This window comes from Salvelinus alpinus, chromosome 24, assembly GCF_045679555.1.
Source record: "Salvelinus alpinus chromosome 24, SLU_Salpinus.1, whole genome shotgun sequence".
Lineage (NCBI taxonomy): Eukaryota > Metazoa > Chordata > Actinopteri > Salmoniformes > Salmonidae > Salvelinus > Salvelinus alpinus.
The window spans coordinates 28,205,472-28,230,422 of record NC_092109.1 but is presented as its reverse complement, the minus strand read 5'-3'; the positions used below and the strand labels follow the sequence as shown (position 1 = coordinate 28,230,422).

General features: G+C 43.5%; 2 protein-coding genes across 5 annotated transcripts in view; both read right to left on the bottom strand.

Annotated features, from left to right (window-relative positions):
- Positions 1-24,951, bottom strand: part of LOC139552534 (uncharacterized) — a 387,539-nt gene that overhangs the window by 158,599 nt on the left and 203,989 nt on the right. The gene's annotated exons all lie outside the window — the stretch shown is intronic.
- Positions 18,652-24,951, bottom strand: part of LOC139552481 (gamma-aminobutyric acid receptor subunit alpha-3-like) — a 162,305-nt gene continuing 156,005 nt past the window's right edge. For 3 of the 4 annotated variants that reach the window (XM_071364262.1, XM_071364264.1, XM_071364261.1), the window contains one exon: positions 18,652-24,125. In XM_071364262.1, coding sequence (XP_071220363.1) covers positions 23,784-24,125 — 342 coding nt within the window. In that variant the 3' untranslated portion in view covers positions 18,652-23,783. The remainder of the gene's footprint in view (positions 24,126-24,951) is intronic. The other variant, XM_071364263.1, reaches the window with a different exon arrangement.

Here is a 24,951-nt window from a genome sequence, read left to right as displayed (position 1 = left end):
AGTCCCTATTTCTCCCTCTGTTTTCCGCTTCTGCCGGGTCGGATTCTTGTTTGATGTTTGCTGTTCCTGTGTCCTTGTTCCGCCCTGTCGTGTTTTTGCCTTCTTCAGATGCTGCGTGTGAGCAGGTGTCTATGTCAGCTACGGCCTGTGCCTTCCTGAAGCGACCTGCAGTCTGTGGTCGCGTCTCCTGTCGTTCCTCTCTACTGACGAGAGGATTTCAGTTTCCTGTTTTGGATTTACCTTTGATATATCCAGGAGAATCATTGTTTGTTTGATACTGGAATAAAGACTCTGTTACTTTTACGTCGCTGTTGGGTCCTCATTCATCAGCATAACAGAAGAATCCGACCAAGATGGACCCAGCGACTATGGATTCTCTCAACACTGCCGTCGAGTTCCAGGGAGCAATGCTCGGCAGACACGAGCAGGAATTGTTTGCTGCTCGTCATGCCGTTGAGACCCTGGCCGCTCAGGTCTCCGATCTCTCTGGACAGTTTCAGAGTCTTCATCTCGTGCCACCAGCTACTTCCTGGTCTTCCGAGTCTCCGGAACCTAGGGTTAATAACCCACCATGTTACTCTGGGCAGCCCACTGAGTGTCGCTCCTTTCTCACCCAGTGTGATATTGTGTTCTCTCTCCAGCCCAACACGTACTCAAGAGAGAGAGCTCGGATCGCTTACGTCATATCACTCCTTACTGGTCGGGCTCGGGAGTGGGGCACAGCTATCTGGGAGGCAAGGGCTGAGTGTTCTAACGATTATCAGAACTTTAAAGAGGAGATGATACGGGTTTTTGATCGTTCAGTTTTTGGGAAGGAGGCTTCCAGGGCCCTGGCTTCCCTATGTCAAGGTGATCGATCCATAACGGATTACTCTATAGAGTTTCGCACTCTTGCTGCCTCCAGTGACTGGAACGAGCCGGCGTTGCTCGCTCGTTTTCTGGAGGGACTTCACGCTGAGGTTAAGGATGAGATTCTCTCCCGGGAGGTTCCTTCCAGCGTGGACTCTTTGATTGCACTCGCCATCCGCATAGAACGACGGGTAGATCTTCGTCACCGAGCTCGTGGAGGAGAGCTCGCGTTAACGGTGTTTCCCCTCTCCGCATCTCAACCATCTCCTCCCACCGGCTCAGAGACTGAGCCCATGCAGCTGGGAGGTATTCGCATCTCGACTAAGGAGAGGGAACGGAGAATCACCAACCGCCTTTGCCTCTATTGCGGTTCTGCTGGACATTTTGTCATGTCATGTCCAGTAAAAGCCAGAGCTCATCAGTAAGCGGAGGGCTACTGGTGAGCGCTACTACTCAGGTCTCTCCATCAAGATCCTGTACTACCTTGTCGGTCCATCTACGCTGGACCGGTTCAGCTGCTTCCTGCAGTGCCTTGATAGACTCTGGGGCTGAGGGTTGTTTTATGGACGAAGCATGGGCTCGGAAACATGACATTCCTCTCAGACAGTTAGGGAAGCCCACGCCCATGTTCGCCTTAGATGGTAGTCTTCTCCCCAGTATCAGATGTGAGACACTACCTTTAACCCTCACAGTATCTGGTAACCACAGTGAGACCATTTCCTTTTTGATTTTTCGTTCACCTTTTACACCTGTTGTTTTGGGTCATCCCTGGCTAGTATGTCATAATCCTTCTATTGATTGGTCTAGTAATTCTATCCTATCCTGGAACGTTTCTTGTCATGTGAAGTGTTTAATGTCTGCTATCCCTCCTGTGTCTTCTGTCCCCTCTACTCAGGAGGAACCTGGTGATTTGACAGGAGTGCCGGAGGAATATCATGATCTGCGCACGGTCTTCAGTCGGTCCAGAGCCAGCTCCCTTCCTCCTCACCGGTCGTATGATTGTTGTATTGATCTCCTTCCGGGGACCACTCCCCCTCGGGGTAGACTATACTCTCTGTCGGCTCCCGAACGTAAGGCTCTCGAGGATTATCTGTCTGTTTCTCTCAACGCCGGTACCGTGGTGCCTTCTTCCTCTCCCGCCGGAGCGGGATTTTTCTTTGTTAAGAAGAAGGACGGTACTCTGCGCCCCTGCGTGGATTATCGAGGGCTGAATGACATAACGGTTAAGAATCGTTATCCGCTTCCCCTTATGTCGTCAGCCTTCGAGATTTTGCAGGGAGCCAGGTTCTTTACTAAGTTGGACCTTCGTAACGCTTACCATCTCGTACGCATCAGAGAGGGGGACGAGTGGAAAACGGCGTTTAACACTCCGTTAGGGCATTTTGAATACCGGGTTCTGCCGTTCGGTCTCGCTAATGCTCCAGCTGTCTTTCAGGCATTAGTTAATGATGTACTGAGAGACATGCTGAACATTTTTGTTTTCGTTTACCTTGACGATATCCTGATTTTTTCACCGTCACTCGAGATTCATGTTCAGCACGTTCGACGTGTACTCCAGCGCCTTTTAGAGAATTGTCTCTACGTGAAGGCTGAGAAGTGCGCCTTTCATGTCTCCTCTGTCACATTTCTCGGTTCTGTTATTTCCGCTGAAGGCATTCAGATGGATCCCGCTAAGGTCCAGGCTGTCAGCGATTGGCCCGTTCCTAAGTCACGTGTCGAGTTGCAGCGCTTTCTCGGTTTCGCTAATTTCTATCGGCGTTTCATTCGTAATTTCGGTCAAGTGGCTGCCCCTCTCACAGCTCTGACTTCTGTCAAGACTTGCTTTAAGTGGTCCGGTTCCGCCCAGGGAGCTTTTGATCTCCTCAAGAAGCGTTTTACATCCGCCCCTATCCTTGTTACTCCTGACGTCACTAAACAATTCATTGTCGAGGTTGACGCTTCAGAGGTGGGCGTGGGAGCCATTCTGTCTCAGCGCTTCCAGTCTGACGATAAGGTCCATCCTTGCGCTTACTTTTCTCATCGCCTGTCGCCATCGGAACGCAACTATGATGTGGGTAACCGCGAACTGCTCGCCATCCGCTTAGCCATAGGCGAATGGCGACAGTGGTTGGAGGGGGCGACCGTTCCTTTTGTCGTTTGGACTGACCATAAGAACCTTGAGTACATCCGTTCTGCCAAACGACTTAATGCACGTCAGGCTCGTTGGGCGTTGTTTTTCGCTCGTTTCGAGTTCGTGATTTCCTATCGTCCGGGAAATAAGAACACCAAGCCTGATGCCTTATCCCGTCTCTTTAGTTCTTCTGTGGCTTCTACCGACCCCGAGGGGATTCTCCCTGAAGGGCGTGTTGTCGGGTTGACTGTCTGGGGAATTGAGAGACAGGTAAAGCAAGCACTCACTCACACTGCGTCGCCGCGCGCTTGTCCTAGTAACCTTCTGTTCGTTCCTGTCTCTACTCGTCTGGCTGTTCTTCAGTGGGCTCACTCTGCCAAGTTAGCTGGCCATCCCGGCGTTCGGGGTACGCTTGCTTCTATTCGCCAGCGGTTTTGGTGGCCTACTCAGGAGCGGGACACGCGCCGTTTCGTGGCTGCTTGTTCGGACTGCGCGCAGACTAAGTCAGGTAACTCTCCTCCTGCCGGTCGTCTCAGACCGCTTCCCATTCCTTCTCGACCATGGTCTCACATCGCCTTAGACTTTATTACCGGTCTGCCTTCGTCTGCGGGGAAGACTGTGATTCTTACGGTTATCGATAGGTTCTCTAAGGCGGCACATTTCATTCCCCTCGCTAAGCTTCCTTCCGCTAAGGAGACGGCACAAATCATCATTGAGAATGTGTTCAGAATTCATGGCCTCCCGTTAGACGCCGTTTCAGACAGAGGTCCGCAATTCACGTCACAGTTTTGGAGGGAGTTCTGTCGTTTGATTGGTGCTTCCGTCAGTCTCTCTTCCGGGTTTCATCCCCAGTCTAACGGTCAAGCAGAAAGGGCCAATCAGTCGATTGGTCGCATATTACGCAGCCTTTCGTTTCGAAACCCTGCGTCTTGGGCAGAACAGCTCCCCTGGGCTGAGTACGCTCACAACTCGCTTCCTTCGTCTGCTACCGGGCTATCTCCGTTTCAGAGTAGTCTTGGGTACCAGCCTCCTCTGTTCTCGTCCCAGCTCGCCGAGTCCAGCGTTCCCTCCGCTCAGGCTTTTGTCCAACGTTGTGAGCGCACCTGGAGGAGGGTCAGGTCTGCACTTTGCCGTTACAGGGCGCAGACTGTGAGAGCCGCCAATAAACGTAGGATTAGGAGTCCTAGGTATTGTCGCGGTCAGAGAGTGTGGCTTTCCACTCGTAACCTTCCCCTTACGACAGCTTCTCGCAAGTTGACTCCGCGGTTCATTGGTCCGTTCCGTGTCTCTCAGGTCGTCAATCCTGTCGCTGTGCGACTGCTTCTTCCGCGACATCTTCGTCGCGTCCACCCTGTCTTCCATGTCTCTTGTGTCAAGCCTTTTCTTCGCGCCCCCGTTCGTCTTCCCTCCCCCCCCCCCCGTCCTTGTCGAGGGCGCTCCTATTTACAAGGTACGAAAGATCATGGACATGCGTTCTCGGGGACGTGGTCACCAGTACTTAGTGGATTGGGAGGGTTACGGTCCTGAGGAGAGGAGTTGGGTTCCATCTCGGGACGTGCTGGACCGTTCGTTGATTGATGATTTCCTTCGTTGCCGCCAGGGTTCCTCCTCGAGTGCGCCAGGAGGCGCTCGGTGAGTGGGGGGGTACTGTCATGTTTTGTCTTTGATCTTCATGTCTTGTCCCTGTGCTTCCCTCTGCTGGTCTTATTAGGTTCTTTCCCTCTTTCTCTCTCTCTCTCTCCTCCTCCCTCTCTCCCTCTCCCGCTCTCTCTCTCTATCGTTCCGTTCCTGCTCCCAGCTGTTTCTCATTCTCCTAACGACCTCATTTACTCTTTCACACCTGTCCCCTATTTTGCCCTCTGATTAGAGTCCCTATTTCTCCCTCTGTTTTCCGCTTCTGCCGGGTCGGATTCTTGTTTGATGTTTGCTGTTCCTGTGTCCTTGTTCCGCCCTGTCGTGTTTTTGCCTTCTTCAGATGCTGCGTGTGAGCAGGTGTCTATGTCAGCTACGGCCTGTGCCTTCCTGAAGCGACCTGCAGTCTGTGGTCGCGTCTCCTGTCGTTCCTCTCTACTGACGAGAGGATTTCAGTTTCCTGTTTTGGATTTACCTTTGATATATCCAGGAGAATCATTGTTTGTTTGATACTGGAATAAAGACTCTGTTACTTTTACGTCGCTGTTGGGTCCTCATTCATCAGCATAACATCTTTGCTCACCTTTCCTTCCAGTTCTCTGCTGCCAGTGACTGGAACGAATTGCAAAAATCGCTGAAGCTGGAGACTTACATTTCCCTCACTAACTTTAAACATCAGCTATCTGAGCAGCTGTATATAGTCCATCTGTAAATAGCCCACCCAATCTACCTACCTCATCTCATCACCATATTGTTTTTATTTACTTTACTGCTCTTTTGCACACCAGTATCACTACTTACACACCATCATCTGATCATCATCATCTGCTCATCTATCACTCCTGTTACGGCTGTCGTCTTCCTCCTCCTCCTCGGACGAGGAGAGGAGAGAAGGATCGGTGGACCAATACGCAGCGAGGTAATTAGACATAAATGATATTTATTGAAACACGAAGACGAAATACGAAAACACTTGGAAATTACAAAATAACAAACACGACGTAGACAGACCTGAACATGGAACTTACATAACTACACGCAGAACTCACGAACAGGAACAGACTACATCAAACGAACGAACAGCCAAGACAGTCCCGTGTGGTGCACATACACAGACACGAAAGACACAGGAGACAATCACCCACAAACAAACATTGAGAACAACCTACCTTAATATGACTCTCAATCAGAGGAAATGCCAAACACCTGCCTCTAATTGAGAGCCATACCAGGCAACCCTTTAACCCAACATAGAAACACAACACATAGAAATGCCCACCCCGCTCACGCCCTGACCAATAAACACATACAAAACAAGAGAAAACAGGTCAGGAACGTGACAACTCCAGTGTTAATCTGCTAAATTGTAATTACTTTGCTACTATGGCCTATTTATTGCCTTACCTCCTCATGCCATTTGTACACACTGTATATAGACTTTCTTTTTTCTATTGTGTTATTGACTGTACGCTTGTTTATTCCATGTGTAACTCTGTGTTGTTGTTTCTGTTGTACTACTTTGCTTTATCTTGGCCAGGTCGCAGTTGTAAATGAGAACTTCTTCTCAACTAGCTTTCCTGGTTAAATAATTTTTATATATTATATATATATTTTTTTTACATGTAGGTAGAGTTATTAAATTGACTATGCATAGATAATAACAGAGTAGCAGCAGTGAGTGTGTGGGGGGCGGGGGGCAATGCAAATAGTCTGGGTAGCCATTTGATTAGATGTTCAGGAGTCTTATGGCTTGGGGGTAGAAGCTGTTTAGAAGTCTCTTAGACCTAGACTTGGCGCTCCGGTACCGCTTGCCGTGCGGTAGCAGAGAGTCTATGACTAGGGTGGCTGGTGTCTTTGACAATTTTTAGGGCCTTCCTCTGACATGGTGTAGAGGTTCTGGATGGCAGGAAGCTTGGCCCCGGTGATGTACTGGGCCGTACACACTACCCTCTGTAGTACCTTGCGGTCGGAGGCCGAGCAGTTGCCATACCAGGCAGTGATGCAACCTGTCAGGATGCTCTCAATGGTGCAGCTGTAGAAGATTTTGAGGATCTGAGGACCATGCTGTCACGATTGTCTTGCTGAGAGAGAGTGGACCAAGGCGCAGCGTGTGCAAAATACATTCTCTTTTATTTTAGAGAAAAGGAAAAAACACGCAACGAACACTTTAACAAACTGAAACCAAAACAACAAACGATCGTGAAGCTAAAGACGTAAGTGCACACACAAGCTACAAACGTACAACATAGACAATTACCCACATTAACCTAGTGCCTATGGCTGTCTTAAATATGGCTCCCAATCAGAGACAATTAATGACATCTGTCTCTGATTGAGAACCATTCAGGCAACCATAGACACAGCTAGACACCTACACTAAACACAAACCCATCTACTCTACTTAACCCCCTAAACCATACAACCACCCTAGACAATACAAAAACACATACATTCCCCATGTCACACCCTGACCTAACTAAAATAATAAAGGAAACAAAGAATACTAAGGCCAGGGCGTGACACATGCCAAATGTTTTCAGTCTCCTGAGGGGGAATAGGTTTTGTCATGCCCTCTTCATGACTGTTTTGGTGTGCTCGGACCATGTTAGTTTGTTGGTGATGTGGACGCCAAGGAACTTGAAGCTCCCAACCTGCTCCACTATAGTCCTGTCAATGAGAATGGGGGCGTGCTTGTTTCTCCTTTTCCTGCAGTACACAATCATTTTCTTTGTCTTGATCACGTTGAGGTTGAGGTTGTTGTCCTTGCACGACACGGTTAGGTCTCTGACCTCCTCACTATAGGCTGTCTCATCGTTGTCGGTGATCAGGCCTATCACTGTTGTGTCATCGGAAAACTTAATGATTGTGTTGGAGTCGTGCTTGGTTGTGCAGTCATGAGTGAACAGGGACTACAGGAGGGGGCTGAGCACGCACCCCTGAGGGGCCCCGTGTTGAGGATCAGTGTGGGAGATGTGTTGTTACCTACCTGGGGACGGCCCGTCAGGAAGTCTAGGATCCAGTTGCAGAGGGAGCTGTTTAGTCCCAGGGTCCTTAGCTTAGTGGTGAGCTTTGAGGGCACTATGGTGTTAAACGCTCAGCTGTTGTCAATGAATAGCATTCTCACATAGATGTTCCTTTTGTCCAGGTGTGAAAGGGCAGTTTCGAGTGCAATAGAGATTGCATCATCTGTGGATCTGTTGGGGCGGTATGCCCATTGGAGTGGGTCTAGGGCATCTGGGATAATGGTGTTGATGTGAGCCATGACCAGCCTTTCAAAGCATTTCATGGCTACAGACTTGAGTGCTACGGGTCGGTTGTTATTTAGGCAGGTTACCTTAGTGTTCTTGAGCACAGGGACTATGGTGGTCTGCTTGAAACATGTTGGTATTACAGACTCAGACAGGGAGAGGTTGAAAATGTCAGTGAAGACACTTGCCAGTTGGTCAGCGCACGCTCGGAGTACACATCTTTAAAAAAAAAATATATATTTTTTTATTTTTTTTATTTTTTTAAGGGGTGGATCAGCTTAATATTGCGGAAAGAATGTTGCTTCCAATGTAATTGTCTGCATCATTTCCAATCCCCCATATATATATATATTTTTTTCTATTTGTAACTGTGCTATTTCACAAAAGTTCCAAACCTATATACATTTTACAGATCCCGTATGCTTTACATTGTTTATCTTGTTATTAGTCCCACCCTTCAGCTCCATTCAACCCCTCCCATCTATCTCTCAACATCATCCATTTCGGATTTCTATTTGCCATATATTTTTCAACTGTGCTGTGATGCTTCACAAAAGAACTGAACCTTCCTATTCTCATAGCTTCTACAGATTGTAAATTAAAAATAAACATTTTGTAACGGCTTTTGTCGGTGGAAGGAGAGGACCAAAGCACAGTGTGGTTAGTGTTCATCTTAATTTAATAATAATCAAAAAACAGAACACTTCAAATACAAAACAACAAAGTGAAAACCGAAACAGTTCTATCTGGTGCAGACACACAAAGACGGAAAACAACCACCCACAAAACACAATAGAACACAGGCTACCTAAATATTGTTCCCAATCAGAGACAATGACTAACACCTGCCTCTGATTGAGAACCATATCAGGCCAAACGAGAAACCCCACATAGAAACAGAAAACATAGATAATACCCACCCAACTCACGCCCTGACCACACTAAAACAAAGAAAATACAAAAAGAACTATGGTCAGAACGTGACACATTTTTGCTAAAATAATTATTATATTATTGATTGATTGACTATGGCTTTTCAAATCACCCAGTATTGCTATCTGTAGCGTTAGTTCTAGGCAAATGTTGCAATTCTTCAGCCATTCCTGGACCTGTGACCAAAAACAAGCTACATATGGACAATACCAAGATAAATGATCTAATGACTGCCTCCTCACAGCAGAATCTGCAGAGCTGGGAAGATTGTATCCCCCATATATATAACATTCTATTAGTTGCAAGAATTTTGTATAGTAATTTAAATTGAAAAATTCAAAGTTTTGAATCCGGCGTTGTTTTGCGTAACAATTCATAAACCATGTGCCATGGAATGGGTACATCGAAAATCTCTTCCCAACTATTTTGCAATTTATATGGCACAGCTGTCAGTTTTTTGGTCCTTAAATGAAATTGGTATATGTTTTTATTTATCACACTTTTCTTTAACCATTTATGTTTTTTAATATAGGGCCGACATACAAGTTCCTTACTTTTTTTCCCTTTTTCCATTTTTGTGGTAATGCTGCAATTAATTGATTGTAATTTTGGGTAGAGCAGACATTTCCATATGTCTGTGTTAGCTGCATGTGTGACATAACTCCACCAGTCCTATTTATGATATCATTCACTAAAATTATACCTTTATTAAACATTTCTTTGATAAATACTGTTTTTTTAATCAATTACTATATTTGAATTTAACCACAAATCTTGGTAAACTGTCTGGCCCTGCGGCCTTGTGAATATTGACCTATTTAAAGGTCTTACTCACATCGGGTGCGGAGAGCGTGATTACACAGTCGTCCACAACAGCTGATGCTCTCATGCATGTTTCAGTGTTACTTGCCTCGAAGCGAGCATAGAAGTTATTTAGCTCATCTGGTAGGCTCGTGTCACTTTGTAGTCTGTAATAGTTTGCAAGCCCTGCCACATCCGACGAGCATCGGAGCCTGTGTAGTACGATTCGATCTTATTCCTGTATTGACGCTTTGTTTGTTTGATGGTTCATTGGAGGGCATAGCGATATTTCTTATAAGCTTCCTGGGCTAGAGTCCCGCTCCTTGAAGGCAGCGCCAACCTTTAGCTCACTGCGAATGTTGCCTGTAATCCATGGCTTCTGGTTGGGGTATGTACGTACGGTCACTGTAGGGACGACGTCATGGATGCACTTATTGATGAAGCTAGTGACTGATGTGGTGTACCCCTCAATGCCATCGGAAGAATACCGGAACATATTCCAGTCTGTGCTAGCAAAACAGTCCTGTAGTTTAGCATCTGCTTTAACAAAATTATAATTATTGTATTGTATCATTTGTTATTATGTATTAATAACAAAACCTAACCTGATGATGCTGGTAAAACACAGACCAATCGGAATTCAAGTATTATATTTTGTGTTCCAGGTGATATCATTTTTTAAATAATTTGTATTTGTCACATACGATAAATAGAACTGGTGGACTTTACCGTGGAATGCTTGCTTACCAGCCCTTCCCAACAAGTAAAATACTCAGGAATGGAGCTATACAGCTCCTTCGGAAAGTATTCAGAGGTTACAGTCTAGGTTACAGTCTTATACTAAAATGGATTAAATAAAAACAAATCCTCAGCAATCTACACACAATGACCAATAATGACAAAGCGAAAACCTTTTGCAAAAAAGAAAAAGTTTCTACAACTTGATTGGAGTCCATCTGTGGTAAATTCAATTGATTGGACATGATTTGGAAAGGCACACAACTGTCTATATAATGTCTCACAGTTGACAGTGAATGTCAGAGCAAAAACTAAGCCATGAGGCCGAAGGAATTGTCAGTAGAGCTCCGAGACAGGATTGTGTTGAGGCACAGAACTGGGGAAGGGTACGAAAACATTTCTGCAGGTCCCCAAGAACACAGTGGCCTCCATCATTCTTAAATGGAAGATGTATGGAATGACCAAGACTCCTTGTAGAGCTGGCTGCCCAGCCAAACTGAGCAATCAAGGAAGAAGGGCCTTGGTCAGGGAGGTGACCAAGAACCTCATGGTCACTCTAACAGAGCTCTAGAGTTCCTCTGTGGAGATGTAAGAAACTTCCAGAAGTACACCACAGTCCGCTTGGAGTTTGTCAAAAGGCACCTAAAGACTCTCAGACCATGAGAATCAATATTCTCTGGTCTGTTGAGATTGAATTCTTTGGCCAATCGTCACGTCTGGAGGAAACCTGGTACCATCCCAACGGTGAAGCATGGTGGTGGCAGCATCTTGTTGTGGGGATGTTTTTCAGCCGCAGGGACTGGAAGACTAGTCAGGATTGAAGCAAAGATGAATGGAGCAACATCCAGAGAGATCTTTGATGAAAACCTGCTCCAGAGTGCTCAGGACCTCAGACTGGGGCTAAGGTTCACCTTTCAACAGAACAACGACCCTAAGCACACAGCCAAGACAATGCACCCCATCCAACCTGACAGAGCTTGAGAATATCTGTAGAGATGAATGGGAGAAACTCCCCAAATACAGGTGTGCCAAGCTTGTAGCCTCATACCCAAGAAGACTCGAGTCTGTAATCGCTGCCAATGGTGCTTCAACAAAGTTCTGAGTAAAAGGTCTGAATACTTACGTAAATGTGATTTTTTTATTGATATGTTTTTTTTATAAATTAGCAAAAAATTCTAAAAAACTGTTTTTGCTTTGTCATGGAGTATTGTGTGTAGATTGATGAGGGGGAAAAAAATATGTATTCAATTTTAAGGCTGTAACGTAACTAAATGTGGAAAAAGTCAAGGGGTCTGAATACTTTCCGAAGGCACTGTATATACTATATACTGTTCCAGTATCAGATCAATGTGCAGGGTAGATACATGGCGTAGTAGACACATTACTTTACCAAAGTATACAGTAGTCTAGCATTGTTCAGTGCTTGTTGATGGCCTCTTTGCTCATCTCCAGCACCTGAGGCGAACCCTGCAGCTGTCAGACGCTCTCCGTCTCATGCATCTTCCCTGCTTTAAAGAGGTCGGCTGGAGTCTGTACTGTCATGAACTCACAGCATAATTGGGCCATCTCTGCCTATAAACAGTAGAGAAGTTTGCCCTGGGGGCAGAGTTCTGTACCTGAGATTTTCATTCTCAGTGAATGTATGTAGCTTAATGGCATCCTAGGTGTTAACAAATAGGGGTGTCCCCTTACCCTGCTGCAGAGGGCAGGAGGCTGTGTACTTTAGGCAGTCGTCAAGCTTTTGATCCCTGTCACTTTAAAACTGGAGCTGCCGAGATGACAGCCCATGCAGTCAAATGGAAAGCTGATGACAAGTGGGAGCAGCTCCTACGCAGCATAGTGGGAGGAGTGTTTTCAGAGGGCGGAACAGGGCACAGAATGTTAATCAAGGAATTCTCTCTGCTCCGACAAAGAGAGTGTTGAATAGACATCCTGGCATGGGTCAAATCTTAATTGGGTTACATCCTCTTCCTGTGCGGGGGTAGATCAGTAAGAGTTTGAAGTTTGACACCATGGCAGGGCACTGGGGAGAAATTGAACATTTGACAGCAGTGATTTGTTGACCTTCTGCATAGTCCCAGAGGGATGGAGAGAAGTACACGAAGAGCAGAAGACAAAAATATATTACTAAACAAGTACTTCTCCAGGCGGTGGCAGGGATGTTCTTGTTAAAGGGATAGGTCACCGAAATTACTAAATGACACATCGGTTTCCTTACCCTGTAAGCAATCTATGGACAAGGTATGACAGCAATCCATGCTTTGGTTTTATTTCCGTGGCACTGTTTCCAAATGCTAACGTTTTAGCATTTGTGGCACAAATCCCATTAAGGTCATTGGACCAATATTAGCATTTTTTTGCGCATCATGTCCAAATCATCTGAAAGTATATCAAATTAATTGTGAAGCTCATCAGTCACTTGTATATGATTTGAACATGATGCGCAAAAAAATATAATATCGGTCCCATAACTTGAATGGGAATTGTGCTACAAATTCTAATTGGGATATGTACAACAAATGCATTTGGAAACAAGTGCCAGGAAAACTAAACCAACGCATGGATTGCTGTCATACCCTGTTCCTCGACTGTTTACAGGGTAAGGAAAGCAATATGTCATTTTGTAATTTGGGTGAATTATCCCTTTAAGTATTAATCATTCAACTCATCGCAATGTGTTATTTGTTCTGACTGGGGAGAGTGTTCCTGAGAGGTCAAACACAGGTAACCATGTCTGGCAGTCACAGAGACTGGCAGCTGCTCAACTGGCCCTATCACTCTCTGGGGCACTGGGTGGAATGTCAAATGACAAGAGGATGCACCCAAAATGACCCATGCTACCCCTAGGAGCTCTCTGCATTTCTCTCCTGCCGGCCGTCCTCATGGAAACCAGGGCTGCTGTAATTAGATGATGAATCTATTTAGTCCTTACGGTGTAACAAAGCTTGGGTGGGGTGTGATGTAACAAAGCTTGGGTGGGGTGTGATGCCTGAGAGAAAGTAAGGGTGAGGGATGTGTTATTGGAGAGGGTTTATTCCCCTCCTCCAGTGTGTTTGTGTGTGTAATCTAAGTTAAGGGGGGCATATAACATCCGAGACCCCTAGATCAACAGCCTTGTCAGATCCATCATGACTGGTGACTCTGTTGAGATGGCTGTGTAATGAAGAGAGTAGCAGTCCACCAGGGACCACCATATGAGAAAAACAGCCATGGGGAACATGGAGACATACTGGACATATAACCAGTGGCACGTGCCTTCATCATGTTATGGACACGACCTGTTCCCATTCCTAGCTGGATCTGACATATACAGTACCTTCGGAGAGTATTCACACCACTTGAATTTGTCCACATTTTGTTGTGTTACAGCCTGAATTTTAAATGATTAAATTGAGATTTTGTGTCACTGATCTACACCCAATACCCCATAATATCAACGTGGAATTATGTTTTTAGACATTTTTACATCAATAAAAAATGAATAAAAAATGAAAAGCTGAAACGTCTTGATTCAATAAGTATTCAACCCCTTTGTTAAGGCAAGCCTAAATAACTGTAGGAGTACAAATCTGCTTAACAAATCAGATAATAAATTGCATGGATTAACTCTGTGTGCTCTTTGTGGGACGCCAGGTAGCCTAGCAGGTAAGAGTGTTGGGCCAGTAACCGAAAGGGTGCTGGTTTGAATCCCTGAGCCGACTAGGTGGAAAATATCTGCCGATATGCCCTTGAACAAGGCACTTAACCCTAATTGCTTCTGTAAGTCGCTCTGGATAAGAGTGTCTGCTAAAATGCAAACGCACTAATGGTGTTTAACATGCTTTTTGAATGCCTATCCCACACATACAATTATCAGTCGAGCAGTGAATTTCAAGCACAGATTCAATGACAAAGACCAGGGAGGTTTTACAACGCCTAGCAAATAAAGGCACCTATTGGTAGATGGGTAAAATAAAAGAAGAAATTGAATATCCCATTGAGCATGGTGAAGTTATTAATTACACTTTGGATGGTGTAGCAATACACCCAGTCACTACAAAGATACTGGCGTCCTTCCTAACTCCGTTGATGGAGAGGAAGGAAACCACTCAAGGATTTCACCATGATGCCAATGGTGATTTTAAACCAGTTCCAGAGTTAAATGGCTGTGATAGGAGAAAACTGAGGATGGATCAACAACATTTTAGTTACTCCACAATACTAACCTAAATGACAGAGTGAAAATAAGGAAGCTTGTACAGAATATAAATATTCCAAAACAAGCAACCTGTTTGCAATAAGGCACTAAAGTAATACTACAAAAAATGTAGCAAAATTCACTTTTTGTCCTGAATACAAAGAATTATGTTTGGGGCAAATCAAACACAACAAACACATCACTGAGTGCCACTCTTCATATGGTGGTGGCTGCATCATGTTATGAGTATGCTTGTTATCGGCAAGGAATAGGGATTTTTTGGGGATGAAAAGAAAAGCAATAGAGCTAAGCACAGGCAAAATCCTACATGAAAACCTAGTTCAGTCTGCTTTACACCAGACACTGGGAGACAAATTCACCTTTCAGCAGGACAATTAACCTAAAACACAAAGCCAAATATACATGGGGGTAGCTCACCAAGATGACATTGAATGTTCCTGAGTGGCCTAGTTGAAAATTAAAATGATTGAAAATGGCTGTCTAGCAATGATCAACAACCAACTTGACATAATGCTGTAATCGCTGCCAAAGATGATTCTTATATATATTGACTTAGGGGGTTGAATACTTATCTAATCAAAATAATATTTGTTTTTTATTTTCCATTAATATTGAAATTTTATTTTATTTTGTGCAGATCATTGTCAAAAAAATGACAATTAAATCCATTTGAATCTCATTTTATAACACAACAAAATGTGGAAAAAGTCAAGGGGTGTGAATACTTTCTGAAGGCTCTGTAAAACCAGCACTATAGGGTTCCATAAAGATATAATTGTCCAACAAATGTAATAAGGTTACGTACTGAGCTGTATCATTTAAGTGCTGTGGTCTTCCCTAGAGGAGGATTGTGTGAAAGGTCACCGTACTGAGCTGTATCATTTAAGTGCTGTGGTCTTCCCTAGAGGAGGATCGTGTGAAAGGTCACCGTACTGAGCTGTATCATTTAAGTGCTGTGGTCTTCCCTAGAGGAGGATTGTGTGAAAGGTCACCGTACTGAGCTGTATCATTTAAGTGCTGTGGTCTTCCCTAGAGGAGGATTGTGTGAAAGGTCACCGTACTGAGCTGTATCATTTAAGTGCTGTGGTCTTCCCTAGAGGAGGATTGTGTGAAAGGTCACCGTACTGAGCTGTATCATATAAGTGCTGTGGTCTTCCCTAGAGGAGGATTGTGTGAAAGGTCACCGTACTGAGCTGTATCATATAAGTGCTGTGGTCTTCCCTAGAGGAGGATTGTGTGAAAGGTCACCGTACTGAGTTGTATCATATAAGTGCTGTGGTCTTCCCTAGAGGAGGATTGTGTGAAAGGTCACCGTACTGAGCTGTATCATATAAGTGCTGTGGTCTTCCCTAGAGGAGGATTGTGTGAAAGGTCACCGTACTGAGCTGTATCATATAAGTGCTGTGGTCTTCCCTAGAGGAGGATTGTGTGAAAGGTCACCGTACTGAGCTGTATCATTTAAGTGCTGTGGTCTTCCCTAGAGGAGGATTGTGTGAAAGGTCACCGTACTGAGCTGTATCATTTAATTAAGTCCTGTGTTCTTCCCTAGAGGAGGATTGTGTGAAAGGTCACTGTACTGAGCTGTATCATATAAGTGCGGTGGTCTTCCCTAGAGGAGGATTGTGTGAAAGGTCACCGTACTGAGCTGTATCATATAAGTGCTGTGGTCTTCCCTAGAGGAGGATTGTGTGAAAGGTCACCGTACTGAGCTGTATCATATAAGTGCTGTGGTCTTCCCTAGAGGAGGGATGCGTGAAAGCCGACTAATCAAGAATATTCAAAGGGTCCAGTGATGAAAATATGTCAGGATATCACTAAATTAGACAAATGTTCAATGTTATGGTATCAATGTCCCCTGTTGTAAAAAATAATTTCTAAGAAACATTGGTGGTAACACTCTCAGAGTCCAAGCCAGTGACTATACAGAGAAAACAGTTTTATGGAGCAATGTGTTCTGAGAGTACATGTACATGTTTGTGTGTATGTAAACACATTGCATACACTCTGCATTTAGTATTCCTCTCTAGCCTTGACAGATTTCCTTGAAGAGGGGGCAGATCCCATTATAATAAGGACGATTAAGCTCCATAACCTTTAATCTTCATTTTCACCTATCAATTAATCTGACAGGCTTCCTTCCTTCCTGGGATTGGGATTGGGATGATTGTAATGTAGGGGTCAGAGAGAGCCTGTGAGCGGATACATAGACATAGATGTGCTCTGAGATCCACAGCAGTGAGAACTGTACTTGTCAGGCACTGCAGCAGCAACACATTCATCACTACCCCTTTCCATCTCCCTGTCTCCTGTGCTTTAAGGCCCTGCTCAGAGGCTCAGAGTGCAGGGTCCTCCCTGCTGATCCAGTGGAGGGATTAAGGTACCTATGGATTTCACTTTAGCCTTCACTTCATCAGGCCTCTCATTAATCCACTGGTTAACATGGCCATTGTTCTTCCATGCACCCCCACATTCAACTAGACAGAGCATGATGGTAATAAGAAGGGGAAAAAAGCACCGACCCAGTCCCTTCTTTGCTGTTTTTCCGTATTTCTTCATGGTGTGCCACAGGCTAATAAACCAGACCTATATATGGGATCCTGCCCACAGGGCTGTAATTAGTCTGTAAATCTCAGAAGGTGGAGGGGAGAAAAGAGAGAGTGGGATGTGGATGGAGTTTAAAACATGGCTGATGTCGATAAAGCTAGAAGCCCTATACCTCTCGACCCCCCATTGACCTTTAGAGTTATTGGAACAGTAAGTCAGCCAACTAAATCCTCCCCAGGTTTGACCCGTCACAAACGGCTCCATATGAACCCTTCCACAGAGCCCAGACCTCCTCAAAGCAGAAGAGAGGAGAAGCTGTGAGATTCCTGGTGTGTTGACCACTGGTGACAAAGTGATGTAACCGACAGTCCCAGAGGACAGAGGACACAGCCTGCAGACGACCAGACGTCCCCATAATGAATGAGCAGCCTGAGGGAAGAGAGTGCACACAGACACACACACGCTCCCATAGAGACACGCATGAAAACACATAGACACTCAAGGACCTGGTGCTTTCTCAATCCCTACATACTGAATATGGATATACAGTACCTTCTAATATTATTTCGTAACAAAATACTGAAACATGACATGTTGTTGAAGAGGAGAATATTTAAGCAATAAGGCACGAGGGGGTGTGGTATATGGCCAATATACCATGGCTAAGGGCTGTTCTTAAGCACGACGCAACACGGAGTGCCTGGATACAGCCCTTAGCCGTTGTATATTGGCCATATACCACAAACCCCCGAGGTGCCATATTGCTATTATAAACTGGTTACCAACGTAATTAGAGCAGTAAAAATAAATGTTATGTTATACCCGTGGCATACGGTCTGATATACCACGGCTGTCAGCCAATCATCATTCAGGGCTCGAACCACCCAGTTTATAAAAAGGAGTACAGTATGTCACGGCATTGCCGTATTTATGTTAGATAATATAAATAGTGTTCACGTATATGGTATTTGTTCTAACATGAGCTCATGTATGAATGAGCATTTATGTTTCTCTTTTAATGACGAAACTTCTGACTGGGCATCACCTGGTTCATTTAAGTCAACTTCTTCAACTACCACAAAAAATACTTTTAAAGAGCTCAAGCAAATCACACAATTTTACTTAATGTAAAATGGCCAAGTATTGCAGTTGGTATTGATTGAAAAACAGTCAGACCGTGCTACTGCTTGTTTGATGGGATTTCTTTGAGATGAGTGATAGGCAAAGAGGATTCAGAAGGTCCACACCTTTTTAAAGATGGATGTGGTCCATACACCCAGCACACAGATACTCAGTGCTGCTCATTCTGAAGGCAGTGTACACACTGGGCTCAAAAAGAATAGGACATCGCAATAATACATATTTCATCGGTCTATACACTCAATCACTTCTTTCCAACAGCAAACATGGATACTCCCTCAGTTAAGGGCCCATATTGAGCATAGCATAGACACCTCATACGTAATGTGTTATGCCTATATGAAGTACATATTCAACTTTGAATACTAATGTCAGCAACTAAAAAGTAGAATGGGGTTACTGCATTCAATTGTTTATTCAATCACTTTCACAATGACAATTGAAGACCAAGCAGCAAATGAAAGTACTGTGTCTTTATTCAACCAAAACCTGGACAAAGGTAGGTTAAAAACATAATTTCCTTATTGTCATTAGCCCCACAAACAAACCTTCACAACAGAGAAAAATCTAAATTTTCAGTCAGGGTTCTACAAAAAAACAACTCCACCTCTGACAGATTGACGTCACCATTACACCGTAGTCTTAAAAAAATAAACAGCAACACAGCGAGCCGTCAAATAAACCCCCTCGCAGTCACTCTGTCTTCATATCAACAATAAGATCAAATCACATCAGATATGCTGGCTACTGATCAGTTGAATAATTCTGTATTTGATCATTGCATCCTTTAATACAGCAGGACAGAGCACAGTGCCACATAAGATTCAGAAGAAGCCGCAGGTTTCCACACAGGTTAAACATGCAAGCTCACTGTTTCCTGAAACTAGGTCACTGTGATGAAAGATGTCAAATGAGCTTGGCTTAATTCACTTTGGGGTCACAGGGATATTGCAGCATTCACAGTGCAGTACACCAATCCAAACTTAGTACAGTCAGAAAACTCTGGTTATGAATAAAACTCTTATACTTAATGTATAATTGATCGTATCTTTTATCATAGCAAGGAAAAGCAACCTGGCCACTTTATAGTCAAAACTATTCTAGAGTAGAACCTCAAATATTCATGGCACATTTTCCACACATCCTTCTTTTCTCTAATGCGTGCAGAGAAAAAAAGAGAGGTTATTTGGCTCTAAATATAATGGACTACATGGTCCACCTCCTTATACAATTCAATACTGAACAGGAAGTGAACCACTAGAGAATGACTTTGACCTTCTGTTGGTCTTGTCTGACAACATACTGTTTGTGCACAGTTCCAAACTGTAGTTGACAGCTCCTTGTGCAGGATCCATGGTAGAGTCACTTGACTATCGTAAGCAATAATTTGGCTGAGCATCTGAAATGATGCACTATCGAGTAGTGTTTTACCCCTGCCATGAAATCATTTACTGATGCGAATGGGTCAGCTGTTGACGCATTATATGGAGAATGTCCATCATCAACGCCTCGATGCATGTTAAACAGGTCAGGATCTGGCTATGCAAATGTAATCTGCCACACAACTCGCCTGCTTTATCAAATTGTGTCTTAATTAACGCCCTTCAGATATTTTTAATGCCAAACCCAATTTCTCTGAGAGTAAAACATGAAACTATGAAATATCCCTGTGCACATAATTTCTCTACTCTTTTTCGAAAAGGTCATTTGGCACAGCAAATAATCTGGAAATAATGGAGATATACTGAATGGTTGAGGCAACAAATCATAAACGGTACATATTGAGGCAGACATTTCATCATCATTGACTCATGACTATATTTCAGCTGTGGGGTGATTCACATCACCCGCTCCATTCTCCACTAAATAAAAAAGTGTGGACACTCCTGTATAATATCTATAGTCTCCATCTGCTGTCCTTGTATTTGTATGCAGTACATCACAGAAATGACACACCAAGTGTCAGGTGACTGTTCCTTGGTGCAATCAAGAATGCCAACACAGATTGTGCAGTCGGTGCCTTGTCCCATATAGGATTTCCTTGTTCCGTCCTTCTTTTTGCATTGAATCACAGTGCGAACACCACTAACAAAATGAATAGCATGCGCTAGAGTACAGCCCACATGACAGAGATAACCACCAAGAGGCGCAAGATTTATGTTTCAATGAGACACATGTCAAAACTCACCAGATGACTTGGGCAGATTTTTTTCATTTTTTGCTGTTTAAAGGTTTTTTCCCCTCACCCTTTTGTATGGTTATTTAATACACAAGTCCACATACAATGTCCTTGAAATCCCAACTGTCATTTACAATTTTCTGAGCAGTGAGCAGACAAAGGAGAAAGGGCTCTCTAACATCCAGGGTCCTGTCATTGAGAGTAACGGGATATATGCTTCAACACGGGATTGCAACGACTAGCACGGCCAATACAGAGAGCTACTGCCAGAGTCCATAGTCATCTGGGAGCTCTCTATGTGGAGGCAGTCTCCACTCCCTCAGTGCTTTGGGACATGCAGTTAAATCACAGGAGAACAGGGTACAGTATGTACAGCAGCATCAATTGCAGACAAGGCATCCGGTCATTCAGAGTTAGGTATGAAAAGTACACACAAGGTACTGATCTTGCTGCGAAGCCACGCATCACCAATGTCTCATAGCATCGAAGGGGTTTCAGAGCTGATCAATACCAAAAAGTACTAACCTGACTTAATTATATTCCACAAACTCTCTATTTCAGTTGTATTCACAATATCTACAGAAATTCACAACTTAATACTATTATTTTTGGGAATAATTACAGTATTTGCCCTTAGTTTAAATATTTGATTAATTTGTCTATTTGTTTGTCTATTGGTTTCTACCCATCAACATTTGTTATGACACTGTATAGGCTATATCATATATAACATGTATATGTCTTATATTGTATGTGTTAATTAGCATAAATATATTTACTATGTATGTCTTCATATACAAATATATTCCTTATATATATATGATTTTATGATGATAGGTGTCCTTTCTGTAGTTATCAACCTGCTAGAAGGAAAATCCTCAGCTTCAACAGAGCTTTATACTACACAGTATCTTAGTGAGCAACTGAAACACTGATACAAGACTAAGCCTTAGATTTCAATATGACAAATATCATTACTGAAGGTTGTAGACTTCCACACGTACAGACTGTCATGCATATGTTTGATACATTGTACATGGTTTTTGTTTTTAACACATTCTATCCATTCGAAAGGCGTTTCTCCTTTGAACGTAGTCTTGTTTTGAGAGATGGTTGAGAACATACTGCATGTTGGGTTCAGGGCAAGTCATCTGTTTAACAATCACAGAACACACTGGAAACACATGGGAAAAGTCCTGTGCAACGTCATTACTTTCACCCACAAGCTGGATGATTTGAGCACAACATATTTTAGCATAACATCTGCCTCTCCTTCACCCCTGCTTTATGTATGTGGACGTGTAAAACAGTCTAACAATGTGTCGGATGATTTGTAGCCTGCAGTGTGGTATGTTGAACAAAACATGCGTTTTCCTATCCACAGTCGCCTTTGTTATGCAAATCAGAAGTTATACAAAATTAAACCAAATCTATAGAATGGGAATGAGACAACACGGAAAATGATCATATTCAAAAATAAGTAGCCTTTCCTAAATCGGACCTCAAACGTGTATCACAATCTCATGAAGAAATGAACACAAGGGTCAAAGCTTTCATCAGAAAACATCCATTAACCATTGTACTGCAGTGGGCTAAATCAGGGTCACACAGAGTGTTTCTGGGTAATCTTAAACAAATCTACTTTGAAACAAAAGTATTCACCTCACACACATGGATATGGGCTTAACAAAAAGAAGACACCTGTACCATGTTAGATATATAGTTGAAATGTATTCAATTTTAAGTTTGCATCCCAATATGATTTTTTATATACATCACAGAAGACTGAAATATAACAAAACTGTTTGACTTAGAAACACTGGATCAGGTTTATTGAAATAATGTTAATGAATTATGATATTATGACAAATATGAATAACTCCCATGAGGCCACTAGGTCATTTGACTGCAGGAAAGGGCTGCCTGAAAAGTCCAGAATATTTACTATAGATAGAACATGGTTGACAAAACTAACAGATGAAAGTGTTACTATATAAATGTTGTCTATATTACTGTTATCTATATTAGACGTCAGTCTGAGCTGATGATGTGACAGAATACTATGACAGCTATAAATCAAGAATCTCAAAGAATCTTCATAGAATCTCAAAGCACTTCAACAGCAAAAAAGAAAAACTCACAATATATCATGACAGGTCAATGAGCTACTGTATGTGGCTCACTGAGGCTGACCCTTGTAAGCCATACATGATCATTTACATAGAGAATATTTTATAATGCTGCATCAGTCACATTATGATTACATTTCATCCAGTGGTAGTGACTATTCTCTGCAGCTTCCCCTCTACCTTACATAGGCCTTTAGCATGATATGTGTTTGGAGATTTCACCTCGCTGACCATGTCCCCTAGTGACCATGTCCCCTAGTGAACATGTCCCCTAGTGACCATGTCCCCTAGTGACCATGTCCCCTAGTGACCATATGTGTGTATGTACTGTATGTATGTGTTTGTGTGTGTGTATGTACTGTATGTATGTGTTTGTGTGTGTGTATGTACTGTATGTATGTGTTTGTGTGTGTGTATGTACTGTATGTATGTGTTTGTGTGTGTGTATGTACTGTATGTATGTGTTTGTGTGTGTGTATGTACTGTATGTATGTGTTTGTGTGTGTGTGTACTGTGTGTTTGTGTTTGTGTGTGTACTGTGTGTTTGTGTGTGTGTATGTACCGTATGTATGTATGTGACAAAAGCTTTATCTTGATGATGTGGGTATTCAAAAAGGCACACTGCTTCTTTCTCTTTAAACATACTCAGCCTGTTAAAACAATAGGAGTCTCTGGACTGGAAAATACACAGGCAGGCCCATAGGACACAAAAGCAATTCCAGATGATATTGCGTTGGGTCTGTTGAGATTCAGCGCTAGCAGAAGGGCAGACACTGAGGATTATTAATTATGTCCCTATGGAACTCTACATGCTGCCCCTGGCTATAAGAGCTCGCAATAGCGACAAGCAGCCAATGGCTTTCCTTGCTGCATCCTGACGCAATTCAGAGTGAATGGTGTGAGTGTGTGTGTGTGTGGGTGTGAGATTGTGTGTTTACACACAGTGATTTACCAGGACCTGATCCTCTGTAATGAGCTACCATGAAGGATTCAAACACATGCTCCCCTTTATCATGTCAAGAGAAGAGAAAACACCATCCGGCTATTCTATCAAACAAACTAATAATCAGGTAACAACAAATTTACATTTATAGTTCAACTATGTACATACAAATCTACGAGAATGTTTGTCTGCGACCTATTGAGACTTGCAAATATCAAAATGATATCAAATATCAAAATGATATCAAATATCAAAATGAAGTCCAAAACAAGGATACAATAACATGTGGTGGATCTCTCGGCCTCTTGCAATCTCAGTCTAATATTCAGTCGTGGTGAGTTAATTGTGGGTGGTGGACTTGGGAGGCGGCTTGCTGTTGATGTACGTGGCCCAATAGACCAGGTTGAAGATGAAGAACAGCACAGGGAAGATGATGCGTGAGATCTTGTCCACTCTGCTGACACGGTTGTAGGACTTTATGGCTTCCACGTAATTGTCATCCATTTTAGGAACCTTGTGGCTGTGGTGGTGGTGGTGGTGGTGTTGGTGGTGTGTAGCTGTAGTGGCACTCCTGGAGACGGTGATTAAACCTGGGTCCTTTGCCTCGTTGATGGTGTATGTAGTTCCAACAATGTTGAATGTGTTATTGGCCTTTTTGGAAAGAGAGGCCGATTCTCTTCTCTGTAAAGAGAAGAGAAACAAAGAAAATCAGGGCTGGATCAACTTAACAAAGGCCTTCTTCTCAAAATGACAAAACAGGGACTGTTTTGACTTGGGGTGCAATGATGCTCAAGATGCATGATGGGAACAGTATGACATCCCTATTCTGCACCATTGGGTTCAGAACCAAGCTGAAAGAACTCAGTGTAGGGATCGGGGCTGTAGCCCTCCCAGCCTGGACAAAAGGCCAGGGTCATAGAACATTACGCATTTACGCTCCAATAAGTGGCAAATCACATGAGCCTCCTCAACAAAATATACATACAGTACATCATAGTTCACAGTGAGAATAGGGCCACCCCAGGGCCTGGCATGCAAGAGACTTGTTGCAGAGCACACGGGTCAAAAGTTTATGAGCTAAAATTAAGTCCATGGGCAATATCATGGTTTAATTTCCGAGAAGCTTGTTATTTTCTGAACCACTGAGAGAAATGGAGCAGAGCAGAGGAGTAGGTAGGGCTGGTGGCACTGGTGAGTTAATGGTAAGGATGAGAGCAGAGCAGGGTGAGTAGCAGAGCACCTGTAAACAGGTCTGACAACCTGCACTCTGAGGACTGGTCTGTACTGAATATAGGACTGGTTCTGTACTGAATATAGGACTGGAACTGTACTGAATATAAGACTGGGACTGTACTGAATATAGGACTGGGACTGGACTGAATATAGTACTGGGACTGTACTGAATATAGGACTGGGACTGTAATGAATATAGGACAGGGACTGTACTGAATATAGGACTGGGACTGTACTGAATATAGGACTGGGACTGTACTGAATATAGGACTGG